Source organism: Theobroma cacao, chromosome 7 (genome assembly GCF_053813885.1).
Source record: "Theobroma cacao isolate CCN51 chromosome 7, ASM5381388v1, whole genome shotgun sequence".
In the NCBI taxonomy this organism is placed as follows: Eukaryota; Viridiplantae; Streptophyta; class Magnoliopsida; order Malvales; family Malvaceae; genus Theobroma; species Theobroma cacao.
The window spans coordinates 14,488,670-14,506,279 of NC_142645.1; the positions used below are offsets into that span (position 1 = coordinate 14,488,670).

Genomic DNA, 17,610 nt, shown 5'->3' on the forward strand with positions numbered 1-17,610 from the left:
AGTTTATTACAATGCTATTGAAAAAGAGAATTTGGCATGAAGAGTATAGTAGTGCTGCAGCTTCCTTGAAGTCTAAGGTTCATGAAGTTCAATTAGGCTTTCCTTAATTTTGAAACTTACAATTATACTAGGAAATTGATTAATAATGGTGAGGTACAAGTACACCTAACTTGGGGCATTACTACAAGTTTATTCCTTACCAATTAATTTTTTGAATTTGAAGAAGCCTAAAACCTGTAAACCTTAAGCTTTAAACAAGGCCTTGCATTCAACAATTGAGTGGGTGAATAAAAAAAATAAAGAATGAAAACATAGAATTTATATGGAATCAGAAAAAAGGGAGAAAAATTTTGTATCTGCTTTGCCAATAAAAACAACCAACCCCAAATGTTTTCCTCTTTCCTTTTCCAAATATACATATTGCTCAATTTATCCTAACATTTCTATCTTTAAACCCCACCCCCCCTAATTGATCATCTATCATTTACAAAAATTATAAGCATCTCGATAATAAAACAAAAAAAAGAAATCTTCCCCTGCCCATCCGGTCTCTCAGATTGATATGTTGAGATCAATGCGAAGCTTCTTAGCAGCTGGCATGGGCACAAGGGTGTTGCACCTTGGGCATTTAGGGCTGTTTTTCATTATCAACACATAGGATAAGCATCCGGGGCAGCCTGCTGCGACCGGCGATGCGAGTAACTTGTCTTCGCCTTCACCCTCTTGCGAGTCTCTGAGCGACGACGATGACGATGAATACGAAGGCGATGAGGATGATTTCCACAGCGATGATGAGCGCTTCTTGACCACCGGCGGCTCTTTCTCAGCCCTTTCCAGCGCAAATTTTACTTTGTCGAGGGTGCACACGCTCTGGTAATTGCTAGGGGATGATGATGACGGCGACGATGAGACTAACTTCAATTCCAAGCTGCTCTCGTCGAAAAGGTTTAGCAATGATTTAGAGGGCGATGGCGGGAAATTCAAATCTTGAAGCTTGGGTACTGTTTGATTAATTTGGTGCTTTGTTCCATCGGATGATGATGATGAATTTGATGAATTGCATCTTTGCAAGTAGACCTTGCCAGACTGCAACCATTAACACAATCAGCAGCAAATATATATTAAAGAAAATTGTAATATACATATATATATAATGTAATCAATGCTTTAAAATTAAGAGAAATTAACAATTGGTTAGATTCTTGAAGAGAAAATCAGAATAATCGAGAGTAGTAATAATAATTAATGAAAGTAAACATAACAGGTGGCCATTAGAAGTTGCAGAGCATTGAAGAAGATAATAAATTTTGAGGTAAATAAATGCATATTGGCATTTCATTAATGGCTCATGAAAACCCATTTCTACAAGGGAAAAAACTATTAAACAGAATGAGCTATGTTAGGATCTGATATTAGAATCTCATTACAAATTCATTTGCAGAAACTAATGAAACAATCGAATTTGTATTGATTTCTTTAAAAGACTAAAAGCTGGCTTTTGTGTTATGCAAATTTGGAGAAATAAAGGCTGATTTAGCTCTCCCAATTCCTTCTGCATTTTCTCAGAATCCAAACAGAGGAATATAGAACGAACAGAGAAGGACAAGACAATAATTGGGACTCGAGAAAGACAAACAACTAAAAACATCATACGATGAGCAAACGTGAAACGAAAGTTCTCTTTCCATTGAGATGAGAAAATCAACATACCTTCAAGTCTAGGCGCTTTTCCCATCCACTAGGGACTTGGAGGTCAAGGTCAAGTTCTTGGGATTGATCGTTATTCTTCATATTCAAGGCGGAGCCACCTCCACCACCAACTCCAAGCAAGTCCTTGGTGATCAAAGCCGTTGATTTTGCTCCACTGGATTCATTCCCCACCGTCAGATCATCCTTATACCCGCTCAAAACTCTATGTAGGGAGCTAACATCGGCAGCCATAGCCAAAGAGCTTCTTCTTCTTCTTCTTCTTGAGAAACAGAGACAAAGAGAGAGAGAGTCTACAGGTTTTTCTTTTTGTTATAATGTTACAATAAATATAGGGATATATATGAGCCATATATAAGTGTTGGAGCAAATATTACACCTCCTTTATCAAATAAAAAATTAAAATGAAGGGTCATAATTGGTGTTATTATTATTAAATTAAATTAAATACCAATTTAATAAAATAAACCCACTGATTAAATTTCCTCTAATTAATTATTTCATTTATTGTTTTGCTTATTTATTTATGGTAAGAGGAAGAGTGAGAAAGGAAGAGGAACGCAAGGAAAGCGGAGGAAGGCATGCAAATAAATAGCCACATTAATTGCTCGGAAATACAAGTAGACACTATTTTAGAAAACTCTTTTGTGTTGAATTTGACAAATTTATAATTTTACCTCTCAATTTTTTTATTATTTCTCTTTGACCCAGACCAGTTATTACTATCTCCTTATTATTATTGAATTAAATATTGAACAACGTATAACATTATTTGTTGTTTACTCCAATATTAAATGGTGTGTGTCATCAAGGTCTTAAATGAAGTAGGTTTTGGTAGAAGGCATGGGGTTCTTAAGAAGGCATTTTGACTTTATTAAATATTTTTAGGCACACGCGCTTGAGCCAATGCGAGCGGGGCCGTGATGGCGTTTCGTGCGTGGCGGATCAACGACCAACAATTTGTCAATTAAAATTTCCTAGTTTAATGTTTGGCTTCCGTATTCTACTGAAAGAACCATTATTATCAAAGTAGTTATACGCACCCCTCCATCTTCTTTACTCTGTTTTGGGTTATTGTCAACACATCCCCCTCTCTTAAACTTTACTCTATGAATAACTTATTAGGTGTATTTTAAGGGGTAAAATTCGATTATTTTAACCGTATTCAATATAATGGTAATTAATGCGCATGTATTCTTATTCAAAGAGTCAAAAGTTTGAATTTTACTTTTTCCAAAATCATATCTTATAAAACAAAAGTGAAATGATATATACTTAGTTAATGTACCAATAATACTATAATTTAACAAATTTACAAGTGGGTTTTGCATTGTTTATGTATTGGTTTAGTTTTAAATAAAAAGAGTCAACACTAAATTAATTAGTTAGTTTGTACTTAGTTGAATCGATATGTGGGAAATATATAAATTTGTTTATGAAGCTTTCAATCTCACAGTGATGTAATAGGATATATAATCATTCATAACTTTGAGATAATTTTTTTAAATGATTTTATTAGATTACCTTTTTGTGAATTCTTATCTTTAATATAATAATAATAATGCATAAAAGCATTGGTACCGTTGGTAAAATATTTTTTGGGTTTTTGGACTTCAAAGAATATCAAGTTTTGTTGTACTACTAGATTTATCATTTTTCATACATTTCAATTTTTATTATATTAAACATAAACGTTATCAAAATTAAATTTTAATTAGTTATGGACTCTTAATTTCGTTTTACTTCTTACTTTAGTTTGAATATCATTAACATAGTATTAATTTATATTGGTTTATTATTAGTTCATTTGGAGCATTCTATATTGTAGAATCTTAGACGATTAACTTACTTTAAAACTAAAAATGAAATATTCAATTTTTTATACTTCAAGCATCATATCTTTAAGGCTTTTGCATTTTAAAGGTTATCACTCGACTGTTATGTATACTTCAAGCATTATTACAGCATAATTAATTAACTCTATATCTATACCCAAAATATTCAAAAGCATGACTGACTAATATAATAGTAAGGTTTTTGTTAAAGTAGCAAAAAAAAAAATATAACATATCAGTTAAAATCGAAATAATATCTTAAGCACATAAATATAACAATGGGACCAATCTACTTAATATTAATTGCTTTTAGGTTGGATGCTTACCTAAAAATTTAACATAGTATCAAAATAGACGTTGTGCTCATTCATTAGCCCTTTCGCGATAGGTTTGTTATGTCTCTGCGATATGCATGTTGCGTTTTAGATTCATCATCTCTACACATGAAATTTATGTCACATAAGAGGTTTATTATCTCTATATGTGAGAAAAGTATCAACTTGGTGATAAAAGTAAATCTTGTATTAGTTAAAATTGAAATATCTTAAGTATATAAATATAAATAAATTATTAATTGATTTTAAATTCAATATCCATATAAAATTTACTGTTATTAAAGCAGGCGTTGCCTCGTTTATTAGTCCCACATGAAATTCATGTGTCACCTGATATGCCCATTATATATGCTTAGATGTGAGGGAGTATTAAAGTAGTGATAAATATCTCAGCACTCAAATTTGAGATCCTCTAATTATATAAATATAAAAACATCGCTCCATTTATTACCAATTAATTTTAAAGTAAATATTTAATACTAAAATTTAACAATTATAAATATTGAATCCACAAACATATCATCGTTTCCAATGGATACATACAAAAAATTACATTGAACATAAATTAAATGCCTTTGGCACAAACTGAGCCAAGCATATGTCAGCACTCTATAAATCAATCTTTTTCATTGCTTTTAATATTCTAACTTTAAGGAAATTTACCTGTAGATGATTATTGGTGCTTTTGCCACCCATATTAAAGATTGTGAATATATATATATATATATATATATATATATATATATATATATATATATATATATATGTATGTATTAATTTTGGAAGATATAAGGTTTATATATTATTTCAAGTCAACTTCAATTTTCATTACAAAAATTAAACTGGCATCGAGTTATACATCAATGATTTAATGTTAAGCGTTGACTTAATCAAGGTTGTGAATAAATACTATTTTTCTTTTCATGCATAGAAAGGCTTATTAAATTTTGGACTATTAGATAAGCATATAAAATTCCTTCATAACCTTCACATTGTTAAATTATTAGTTTTCTTTTGTAGTATTGACTTTACAATGACAAATTTGAGCATGAAACTTTTAAAATTGAAAGATTTATTTACTTTTTTAAGAAACCCTTATGCATGATTTCCCTTGTTCAAATTAAACAATTGGAATGGAAAAGAAAATTGAAGATGGTGGGGCATTAAAAATAGCGAAGAGTAGCTTGTGTAATCCAATCTCAATATATATTCTACATGATCAGTGGCGGATCAGAAGGGTTTATTATTATTCCAGAATAAACTGTTTTATTTTATTAGAAGTGATAAAATTATGTATTTCAAATTTTATACATATAATAATAAAAAAATTAAAAATAAAGAAGTGACGGCCTTTATCAAACTATATATTTCAAGTTTTGTGGTTGACTACCATGAGCCAGCGAATTAAAAGTCCTTCAGCAAAGCTCGACGCTGTCACTCCAAGAGAAATGAAGAGAGTTTTTAATTCATAGCAGCATTCCAACAGTTCAACATGCATATATATATATATATATATGACAAAATTCATTAAATAAAAGGGTACATAATAAAAAAGTATAATTCTATTTGAGACGGCATAAATTTATCTATTAAAATTTAAATTCTGACACAATTATTCTTGTTTTTTATCATTAGAATTTTCTTAATACCATTTAAAATAGAAAATTAGAATATCCCATATTTCATTAAATTAGTATAAATAATAAAATAAAAAACCAAAAAAATATTGAAAATTCTTAAAAATAAAATTAAGAATATTTATTAGGAAAGTGATGAAAATAAACATATGGTAGTTAAGTATCAAATTTTAAATTTCAAGAGATAAAACCAAAATGTACTTTTCTATAATTTATCCTAAAAAAAATGAATAACAGCAAATTAAGCTAAAGCATTCAAATGCAATTCACCACTAAGTCCGCTTGGGAGATAATTCGACAGCGACAGTCGGTAAATCCTGTTTTCAATTTAATTTGGCATAAATGCATTTCTCTTACCACTTCTTTCTTTCTATGGAGGTTATTACAGGATTGGATCCTAGTTGATTTGCGATTGAAAACCAAGGGATTCCAGTTAGCTTCTAAATGCCAACACTGTAACTCTGAGTAGTCTCTCTTGCATGTCATGTGGGAATGCCCAATAGCTACACAGGTTTGAAATTATTTTGCGAAATTTTTCCAAATCAACATTGCTCATCCCTAGACTGTTTATCAGATTATATAGGTATGGTTATACTTTGGTGATTACACAAAAAAAGGACACATAAGCACGTTAATGCCTTTATTCATTTTTTGGTTCTTATAGGTTGAAAGGAATGATGTGAAGCATAGGGACCTTGGTATGTAACCTAACAGAGTAGTGTGGAGAGTACTCAAACTCATCCACCAATTATTTCATGGAAGGCAATTCCACCGGTGGCAATGGAGGGGAGACCTACAGATTGCTCATGTCAAACCCTGCTTTGTAAACTAATTATAATGTCATTCACATGCTCGATAAAATGTTTGTATATTTAGGAAGTTCGAGAAATCGTTAAAAGATGATATTGCCCCTAATGGTACAAATGAGTCAATTAAGCCTCGAACTAGTTTAAATAGGAATTTTAAGGTGAAATTAAGAGTTTCACAGTTCAGGGATGACTCAAAATAGTAATTCGGAGTTCGAGGATCAATTCAGAGTCAAATCAGAATTTTCACTATCTAGGGGCAAAATCGTAATTTTTCCACCCGCAGATAAAATTTGAGATTTTGAGAGAATTTAGATCACATTTGACAAATTGAAGAATTGTATGAGTATAAGGGATGAAAAATATGTCTATGGGCAATTTTTCAGTTTTTGGGGTAAAAACGTAATTTTCCACTTTACGGGGGCAAAAGTGTAATTTTTAAAAATTTGCTCCACCAAAACTTTGGAAAAGTCTAGAAATTTCATGGAAGACATGGATAAGTGAAGAGGATTGAGTGGTAGAAAAAGAAAGTAAAAAAGATGGCTAGAAAAAAAATAAAATAATAAAATATTCAAAAGGTAAATAAAATAATAATATTTTATTAAGCCTATTAAAAGGCTTGAAAATTCCAGAATTCTTCATTTGGAGGGTCAGCCAAAACTAGCAGGAGAGAGAGAAAAATAAGAACAAACCCTAGAGTGAGAAAATTCAAAGAAAAAGTGTGATTTTTTAAGGAATCAAGTGTTTAAAAGTATGATTTTTCAAGCTTAACTTAAGATTTATCATTTCCATGCATTTCTCCTTATTTTTCATGGTTAAATTATGTGTTTTGATGATGGATTCAAATCTGATCATATGGGTTTAGAGAGAGAAAGTTGTTAGATTAATTTGATTTTGAACTATGTTAGTGTTTAGTATTAGTTTAGCATGTTTATAAGTAAAACAACAAGAAAAATATTCATTTTCTCCATGAATTTCTCTAGGCCGAATCTAGCCAATGGTGTGTGAGGATGAGGTTGACTTTATTTTAAGAGAATTAGATGGAAAAATGATGAATTATGAGGTTGGAAATTAAATGGAAATTTTTGGTGCAAAAAAATTGAAATTTTTACCCACTAGGGGTAAAAGCATAATTTATGGTCCGAACTGATAAATTGGACCACATTCACAATCATTGAGGTATTGTGGATATAATTGGATAATTGAATATGAAATGGATGGAATTGGAGTTGAATTGGAGATTTTAGAAAATTTACACCGTGTATAGGCGAGTTAGGTCGGACACTGTGATTAAGCGATTGTCTAAACATTTCACACTCTATCTAGTGCATACGCATGGATAAAAGCCTGAAATAATATATATTGATTTGACATAAAATATTGAATTTTTTGTGTCATGTATTGTGGATAGGTGATGAGCTATCTGATACGGGTAAAAAATTATACCCGAGGATCGAAAATAGGAGTATATCTACTCCTAGTACAGTGAGTAAACTTACTATCGTCTTAATTATCTAGAGTAGATTTATTTAATTGTGTGATTTTATGAAAAAATTGGTTTAATTGGAAAATTATTGTGTTTTATGAGAAAATGAGATTTTCTAAAATAATTTTATAAAATTTTTGAAAATTTAATAATGATTTCAAAAATAGAGTAATTGGAGACCTATACTATGATTGTGTTGTTTATCCATGATTTTACATTAAATGGCTTATGATAAATGTGGGTATGATTGGTTATTTTTATGATTTAAAGAATATGTGAACTGCTTTGATTTGCCTTGAATGTGTTAAGTGAGTCATGTCATACTATTGTGATTTTATTGGTTGGTGGATTATAAAGTGGGCACTGCAGTGACGGGGGTTCCGTGGGCCAGCCTAATTAGAGGGGCACGGTTCCCAATTATTGAGCTTACCTCGATTGGAGAGGCGCGTAGGATAACTCCCGAGGTAGGATTTGAGTACACTTCACGCTGGCCACCACGTGAAATTGGGACTCAGCCAACGCCAAGGAACGGCTGTGTTGTCAGAGGTGAAATGTGTTTGTGTGTGTGACAATAAACAGCCTTGGCGGTCTCGGTAAGATGCCTTCGCGGGGTATCCCCGAGAATGGATTTTTGGCAAGGGCCAAGTTTTTGAAATATGCATAAGCCATGTTGAGTAATTGGATGAAATCCAATTATTTATATGGGTTGGGATGAATTATTTTAATTGTCTCCTATTACTCGGCTTTAGATTATTTTGATGATATTTGTCTACTCACTGGGATTATGTAATCATAATCTCACCCTCTTCCTATCCATTTTTCAAGCTCAGGACAATTTGTTGATAGTTGATTAAGACAAAAATTAATCTCGAGTTGCATCTTAGAAAGTAAGGGTTCGTAGCCCTACATCTTCTTAGTCAGTTGGGGGCCCACGTGTCACTGTAAAAGTAATTTTATTCTTCAGTTATTTGATTTAAAGTATGTATGAATATATTTAGCTTTTACACCATGTTTTTGGCGAGTTTCGATATTTTCGATGAAAAATGATGAAAATGCCCCTGTGAGCCAGAAAGTAATATTTTATTTTTTTTTATTTGAAAATGACTTATAATTATTTTTTGAAATGTGAGATTTAATAACTGTCGCTCACTAGGGAGATGCAGAAGCTGATGCTAAGCCTTGCAGGGTTTCGATCGGCATTCGGGGTAATGAGTGCCTATCGGGACGTCGCGGGGGTTGTCACGGGCTTGATGGGAGTTCCGGGTCGTGACAGCTCAAGCATGGGGTCTAACATTTCAGTAGGCAGTCCCACATCCTCCAAAAATATTCTCTTGGCATAAACCATCAGCAGGTGAGTTTAAGTTGAATGTTGATGGCAGTTCCAAGCACAATTTTCAGAATGCTGTTGGGGGAGGACTCCTTCGAGACCATACAAGTACTATGATTTTTGGATTTTTTGAAAATTTCGGACCGTGTGATTCATTACAAGCAGAGTTAATAACACTACACAAGGGTTTACTTTCGTGTATTGAGTACAATGTTACTAGACTCTGGATAGAAATGGATGCAAAAGTAGTGGTTCACATGATAAATGAGGTTCATCAGGGATCCTCTAGGACTCGATATTTGCTTGCTTCCATTCGCAAATCCTTGAGTGGTATTTCTTTTTGGATTTTGCACATCCATCGAGAGGGAAACCAGGCAGCAGATTATCTTTCAAATCAAGGGCATACGCACTAGAACCTACAAGTATTTTCACAAGCAGAAGGTCAGCTTAGAGGTATTCTTAGATTAGATAAAGTTAGTTTACCTTATGTTCGCTTTAAATGAATATAAAGGAGTAGTACTCTTAGTTTACTTTTCTTATTGTGCTAGTCACATAGAATTTTGTAATATGGATGTGTTTCAATTTTATGACGATAGTAAAAATTATGGTCATAAAATGAAACACTCCATTCTAGGTGCTTTTCTTATTTACATTTTCTGTTTTAAATTTTATTTTAGTTTATTGACTCAATGTAATAGTAAGAAATATCTATTTTACCATAGCATCAAAAGTTATGCATGTAAAATGGTTCTCCTTACTCTAGGTGCTTATCTGAAACTTTCTCATGATCATGTAACTTGGAGGTACGGTTTAGGTCCCCCTCCTTTATACTTTTTATTTCGTAATTAATAAAATTTAACAGGGTAGCTGGGCCCTGCGTGAATTTCCAGCATAAAAATAAAAAAAGCTAGAGCATTCAAATCAACTGCTTTGAATTTGGTTGATATTAGAACAAAATTTAAAGTAATTACAGGCATTGCCATTATGTTTAGTGGTTCCTCTTTTGAATTAAAACCTGAGATGGTTAAATGCTCATTTTAGGATTTAATCTTTTCCAAAATTTTCATTTCAGGATTCAACTTATTATTTAGTTCAAATAGGAAAGTTATTAAATTAATATTAATAGAATTAACGAATTTAAATCTATATTTGTTTTGGATTACCTTCACGTTGTAACTGTTAGTTTTATTAATAGTATTTTCTAACTTTTATCATTGATTTTTCTTTAATAGATAAAACCAAAAGGTTATATTCTAATTTGAATAAAATAATAGTTGGAATTTTGAAATGAAAAATTTAACAACCTTTAGATTCTGAAATGAGATTTTACCCAAATTGAGATTGCATAGAATAAGTATATAACCCCAATACATAACATATAGAGTAGATTTAAATCAAAATTTCAAGAAATTAAAAATACATTTTAAAACAATAAGCTTAACGAGTTTCACTTGTCTGTTGCGGGGCTTTTAAAAATATTGTATAAAATTATTGTTGTTTAAATATTTAATTTAATGATAAGTATATTATATTATTAATTTTTTATTTAAATATTTGATTTAATTCCATAAAGGCATAAAATAAAAGCTGAAGAATTTCTTTTTCCTACTCATTATATGCCACAAATGAAATATGGGATCATTACTTGGACTCTCAAACTTTAATTTATGAAATATATATATATATATATATATATATATATATATATATATATATCTGTGTTAAAGTTATGAAATTAAAGGTCCAATAGCAATAAATCTTTGTGTACTTTTCTTTGATCCTCTTCTATTTTTTTTTTTACCCCTCTTTTTCCTTAAATTATATTTTTTATGGAGCATATGGGAAAACGCTTGACTTAGGTTTATACGTATTGATGACATGAGCATGACCTGTAGAGTAATACCGGAAACAATAAATTGTCTGACGAACCAAATTTTTATTTTCTCTTTTCTATTTCTTAAATTACTTCATTTGTTTCTAATGACAACATTAAATGAAATAATTGCCCTCATATATTCTCTTTATACCATTTCAAAAATTTCGCTAACTAATACTATTTTTATGGTACAAAATTTAAATTTTTATATTCTAAGTGTATAATCTATTTGATGTTGGAGTGGGAAAATTCTTTGGAACATATTTGAATCAAATCTTGCCTCTCCATAATAAAATTTAGTGAAAGCATAATTTTTGAAAAAGTCTTTGAACTATTTAAAAAAATTTAAATAATTTTTATTATTCTATCTATTCAATCAAGTCTTTGAACCTTTTTTTTGAACCAAATAGACCTTTATGACTAACGAGAGATTAGTTGTCACTAATCAAAATATCACTTATCATTAATTTTATATCCACATGGCATTAATATTGTGTTGACGTGGGAAGTGAAAAATGTCACATGACCATGTCATCGTATCACAACAACATACCACGTTAAACGTCTTGTGATATAAAATGACAAGGGATGATTTGACTAATAATGATAATTTAATTATTAGTTATAAGAACTTCTTTGACTTAAAATAAAATTATAAAGTTTACTTGAACGTAATAAAAAAAGTAAGAACTAATTTGAAGTTTTCTGAGTAGTTCAGAAAATTTTTTTAGGTATTATGTCTTTATTAAAATATTTTGTTGTGAAGAGATAGTAAATTAATTGTTATTTGCAAATTAATAGTATGCATAAAATTATAAATTGATAGTGAATCAAATGTTGAATTTTTTTAGGTCAAAAATGAAAATTAATTAGGTGGTTTTTTGGTTTTGATAGAAGAAATCATGCGGTTAAGATGACTATATGTGTAAAGGTGTAATGGGTAGTGAGAGTGGTGTACAAAGAAAGTTTAATATTGGCATCCTTGCTTTATCTGGTATTAAGGGCTGATGGATTATTGATTACTTTGAATGGATATAGTTATTCTAAGAAAACATTTATATTTGTCTTTATATCATTATACTTTTAGGCAAAGGAAGGTGTAGACATTAAAGATCCACCATAAAGTTTTTGAATACTTGCATACATACATTTAATACGAGTGAACCATTTTAAGATGACGAAATCCTACCCCAAAAATTTTTCAAAAATCAATAATAAAATTGTGATGCTTATTTACAACTAACATAAAAGTAGCTTCCATCCGAATCTTTTTCTTCTTCAACTTCTTTTTCAGTTTTTAATTTTTCGGTGAGTTAATACGAAATTTAATGCCAGTGTAATTGCCTTTGGTAGGGCATTAAATGTTGAAATTCAATGCCTTCTCTTTTTTCTTTCTTTGTGTATAAGAAGCAAGTTTATGAAAAGTTTCTATACTTGCATGTGTGTATTGAGTTGGAATACAATGCCCAAGGGGTGTTGGGTATTAAATCACAAGGGATAAAATTTACACACCATGAAGTCAATTGGTTTACATCTCTCTCTCTCTGCTTTTTTATATAACAACAACCCTTCTTTTCCATCCTGAAAACACTCCATCTGTTGGAACTTGTGCGTTTCCAATTCAGAACTTGTGAAAGAAATGTTGGATTCTGCAATATTGGGAGAGAGTTATCTCTTGTTATGTAACTCAAGCTTCATATGTAACTCCAAACCATGTTGGCACAGTAAATTTGAAAGCAAGTCATAGTACAATAATTGGCAAGTGAAGTTAGTAGTTGCCCCTTAAGATCAAAAAATGTAGAGAATTTTCAAATTTGGAGAAGATCAGGTTGAACTGTTTCCCCCTATATATCTTGCCTGGGGTAATTAGGAGCTAGAAATTCAATATAAAGAAGATTTGTAGTCATCAAAATCCAAAGACAAACAAAGATTGGTAGCCTTTAGCATTCCAAAGGTTGATTAAGGTATTCTCAGTAACAATCAAGATTTGGCTTAACAATAGTTATTCCTCTATGATACGATAAATTCCAAGTTCGAATTCTTGCACATATGAGTCAAAAGAAAAAAAGAAGTTGCTTGATCAGCTCAGTTGTAGATTTTACTATGATATCATCTCTTTTACATAGAATCCTATCCTTTTCCTACAATTTCACTCACAATAGAACAAAATTTAAATAACTTTTTTTTATATAAAAAAATGGTCCATGCCTTAAAGAAAAAGGACATAACGTCTCCTAATGGATTTTCAAATTCTGGGGTATTCTTCAATATGTTTGCAGAGGAAACTTGTGAGTGTTGCAATCCAATTTGGATTTCAACACTTTTTCCCATACACTCTCAATTTGATTCATCAGCTGTCACATTCTCAAGCCTTTCTTAAGCAGACCAAAAATTGACAGTGAAGATGACTTTTGCAAATGCCCTGAAAACAATGTTCCTAATTGGCAGCTGCTTCCCTGTCAAACTTGAAAATATACTCATCAAATGTTTAACCAAAATTCTGAGTCTGATTCAATGACGACTTTAATACAAAAATGAAATCGACAAGTAAGCTCCAATGCTGAAATACATAATGGAAATCCATAGAATATTTAGTGCTATCACTGAACTTTATTAATTAAGTTGCCAATATGAAGTTTAATGTTTTTTTTTTTTTAAATTGGAAGAAAAGGGATTCGAACTCTACTTTTTAAGTAAAGGGATTATGTATCAACCATTAAGGCAAATGCTCAGTTGCAATCTGAAGTTCAATATTCCCCTTTGGTTTCTTCACTTTCTTAGTAATCTGTGTGTCTATATATATATATATATATAAGTATTTAGGGTTGTGTTAAAAATGGTCCAAAACCCGAAGAGGAAAGGAGACAAATAATAATGGGTTGTGCAAATAATGCAAAATTTAAAGGTCAAGATTTTATGTACTTTATTTGAACTATTTAAGCCACTACAATTTTTTTAAAAACTTTTTATCATTTCTAATTGAATTATATACTAGTTCTACAAAGTAATTAATTACCTTAAATCCTTTGCCCCACCTGCTTAAGAATTTCAACTTTTTATTGGACATTGACAAGTTAAGATGATAATTACCATAATTGTATAAGGGTTTACTTCAACCCTTAGGACATTATTTAATTTTTGTGGCTGGTAGGTAATTGGTCAAGTAATTAATACTTGTTAATGAGAATTGAATCGCTGATATATACATTGATATTTTCGAATTGTTCAAATCTCTAGTCAAGTAACTCCCTTAATAAAGGAGGGTTAAATTTATTTCATGTCAAGGTGGACAGACGAAAAGAGTTGTTAACTGAAATCTTTAATATAGCATTGTCACTAGGCTCCAAGGAAAGGAATATAGAACCTAACATCATCTAAGAAAGTTTTATGGATAAGATACAAAATATAAAAAAGTTATATATCATACGTACATACAAACAAATATATATTTTTATATATGTATATAAATATATATACATACATGTATATATATATTTATATTTATATACATGTATTACTATATATACATACATATATATATATTTATCATATCCTGATTTGTCAATGATTTATCTCCAAAGGAAATTTGATATCCCCTTTAGTGAATTTTGATCTTTGATAAATTAGTGAGTGAACAGATTGCTCAAGCAGTCGGGCTCTATTTAGTTCGAAAAAGTAAAGAGAAAAATGAAATCTTGAAAAACACCAAAAGTTAGAGTAGTTTGTTTGTTTTCTTCAATTTCATTTCTAAAATAAAAAACCAGAAAATGAAATTTCAAATTCCCTCAAAGATATAGTTGGGCTTTTTGACCCATTTTTTTATCAGCTTATACTTTTAATATGAGAGCATAGACATATCTCAGTTTTGAATTTTAAAAGCCTCATCCCATTTTCATTAATTTCTTCAATACTTGTTTCCTGTTCATTGAGCCTAATGTGCTATGTTTGTTTAATCATTCTCCAGCGTGTCCCCTCATTTTACATTTAGATTTACATGCAGGTGTCATGACTCGTGGTTTGGGACGTCAAAGGAGTATCAATGTCCATGGAGTGCATGTTGAGGAGGTAGGCATTTGGATAACCCTTATTACATGAGGCTCATGAGATAAGGAAATAACCCTTTTAGTGTCGAGGCACACAAACAACTTTCTTGGGGCGCGCGACAACCCGTAGCACGCAACAAGGTAGATTGTGCACAGCAACGAGCTAGCTTGTAGCCCTGCACATAGCATCAGCAAGCAGGTTGGGCAGCACTGTAGCTAACGGTCCACTAGAGGGGCAAAACCACCAAACAATGTGTGGAAGGGGTAGCTACTTGCAAGGACCAAGGGAGCCTAAGGGTGGCTTCAAAATAACTTGTAAATATAGAGGTAGCAACTTGTGGGGACTTTGTGTATAAAAACCCCATTGAACTCATTGTATAGATGATTCAATGATACTTAAAGCTTTACTCTTTCAACTTTCTTCTTACATACTTTTATTTGCTTTTGCATGCTTTGCTTGCTTGTGTGCTTGAAGACTTATTACATTATAGTTTTGCATTCATCTTGAACTGTGGTGTTGCTTGTAAAGTTTGCCAATTTTACATGATTATGGTAGTTTCAGGCTATCTTAGGCTTAGAATCAGTTAGAAAGGGAGTTTAAGGTTGCACGTCGGGGGTTTGAAGAACCACGATGTGACAGTTGGTATCAAAGAAGTTTGTGATCCAAAAAGCAAGTCAATTTGCAAGCTATGTGTCATGACCCAAAACTCTCATCGGGCCCATGACAACCGCCGCGATGTCCCGATAGGCACTCATTACCCCGAATGCCGATCGGAACCCCGCAAGGCTTAGCATCAGCTTTCGCATCTCCCCAGTGAGCGACAGTTATTAAATCTCGTATTTCAAGAAATCATAAGTCGTTTCCAAATCAAAACAATAAAATATTATTTTCTGGCTCACAGGGGCATTTTCGTCATTTTTTTTTCAAAAATACCAAAACTCGCCAAAAATGGTGTAAAAGCTAAATATGTTCATACATACTTTAAATTAGATAACTGAAGTATAAAATTACTTTTACAGTGACACGTGGGCCCCCAACTGACCAAAATGCATCGAAAGTTGAAAACCTACAACTTTTGCCGATTCAAGTCCAAATGAAGGTCCTTGTCAAAATTAGCTAACTATGGAATTTCCTAAGCCTGAAATGTGAGGAAAGGAGGGTGGTGAGATTATAAAATCCCAGTGAGTAAGCAGACACCATCTAAACTATCTAAAGGCGAGTAAATGGAGACGAATTAAAATATCATTTTCCAATATATGTTTCATAACATGAATATTCAGTTTACTCAATTAATCAACATGGCTTATGTATCTCACAAAACTTGGCTCCTGCCAAAATCATTCTCGTGGGTACCTTCGTCAAGGTATCCCACTGAGACCGCCAAGGCTGTTAAATGTCCCATACCCATAAACATGTTTTCGCATCTGACACACAGTCGTTCCTTGGCATTGGTTGAGTCTCACTCTCATGCGGTGGTCCATATGAAGTGCACTCAAATCTTTACCTCAAAAGATACTTCATCCAACATCTCCCCCTGGAGATAAATATATAACTGAGTTACCGTGCCCTTCTCATAGGCAGTCCACGAAAACCCCCACCACTGCAGTGACTATGGATTATTTTATCTACCACCTGATTTATAAAATCTTTTTCTGCATAACATGGCATTTTATTGCAACCTAGCCTCTCAAGGATGAATACACATGTGAGACCCCAACCTCTATAAGCTTGTAACTAAGCATAGATGTAATAATACGAGCCAAGGGTAATTTTGTCATTTTCTCTAATAAGCTTTCAGAAGAAAGTTTTATGATATTTTAAGGTCAAAATGGGTATAAGACTGCATAAATGATGTGTGCTGGTGAAAATACGAAGAAAACTAGAAGTTTCAACAATTTTCATAATAGGGGCAAAATGGTCATTTTTCACCTCGGGTTAAAGTTTTAAGTTTTTATGAACTCGAACATGTCTAGACCATTATGGACCTTGTCCTAGTATTAAAAGAGCAAAAAGATTCCATAAAAGATTGGAGAAGAATAAGTAAATTTGTGGAGGGGCATTTTCGTAATTTTAAGGGAAAGGATAAGATTGGCTATAAATATCTTGAAATTTCTAGCACCTTCTTGAATTTCCAGCAGCTGGTCTTCTTCTTCCCTTCTCCTCTCTCACGTTTCTTCAATTTATCCATGGGAGTTTTCTTCAAGCTTCCATAACTTTCTCTCTCTAGCTCCAATTTTCATGTTTTTGGTGTACTCTTCGATAAACCCTTATGCTATTTCATCCTCTCACTTTAAAACCCTTCAAAAATCTGGTTTTCATACTTTCTCTCACTAGTTGGACGTTTTAGAGAGAGAAAGAGAGAATTACACCATTTATTTGGAAGCTATTGGGAGAGAATTTGACTATAAAGGAGCCTTAAGGTAAGTGATGAATTAAGCTTGGTTTTTTAGCTGTAGAAAATAGCTAGTAATTAGGATTTATGAGCTGTTTATTGTTGAGTATGTTCATTACTTTTAGTGATTAAGATAGTGAACATAGATGGCCATTTAATGTGGCA

General features: G+C 31.9%; 1 protein-coding gene across 1 annotated transcript; it reads right to left on the bottom strand.

Annotated features, from left to right (window-relative positions):
- Positions 1–299: 299 nt before the first annotated feature.
- Positions 300–2,038, bottom strand: LOC18594762 (filamentous hemagglutinin transporter). The gene is made up of 2 exons (XM_007022396.3): positions 1,711–2,038; positions 300–1,086 (listed from the first exon to the last, which is right to left on the bottom strand). Exons 1-2 carry the CDS (start codon positions 1,939–1,941, stop codon positions 553–555), a joined length of 765 nt encoding a protein of 254 aa, XP_007022458.2. The 5' UTR covers positions 1,942–2,038; the 3' UTR covers positions 300–552.
- Between the last annotated feature and the right edge of the window lie 15,572 nt (positions 2,039–17,610).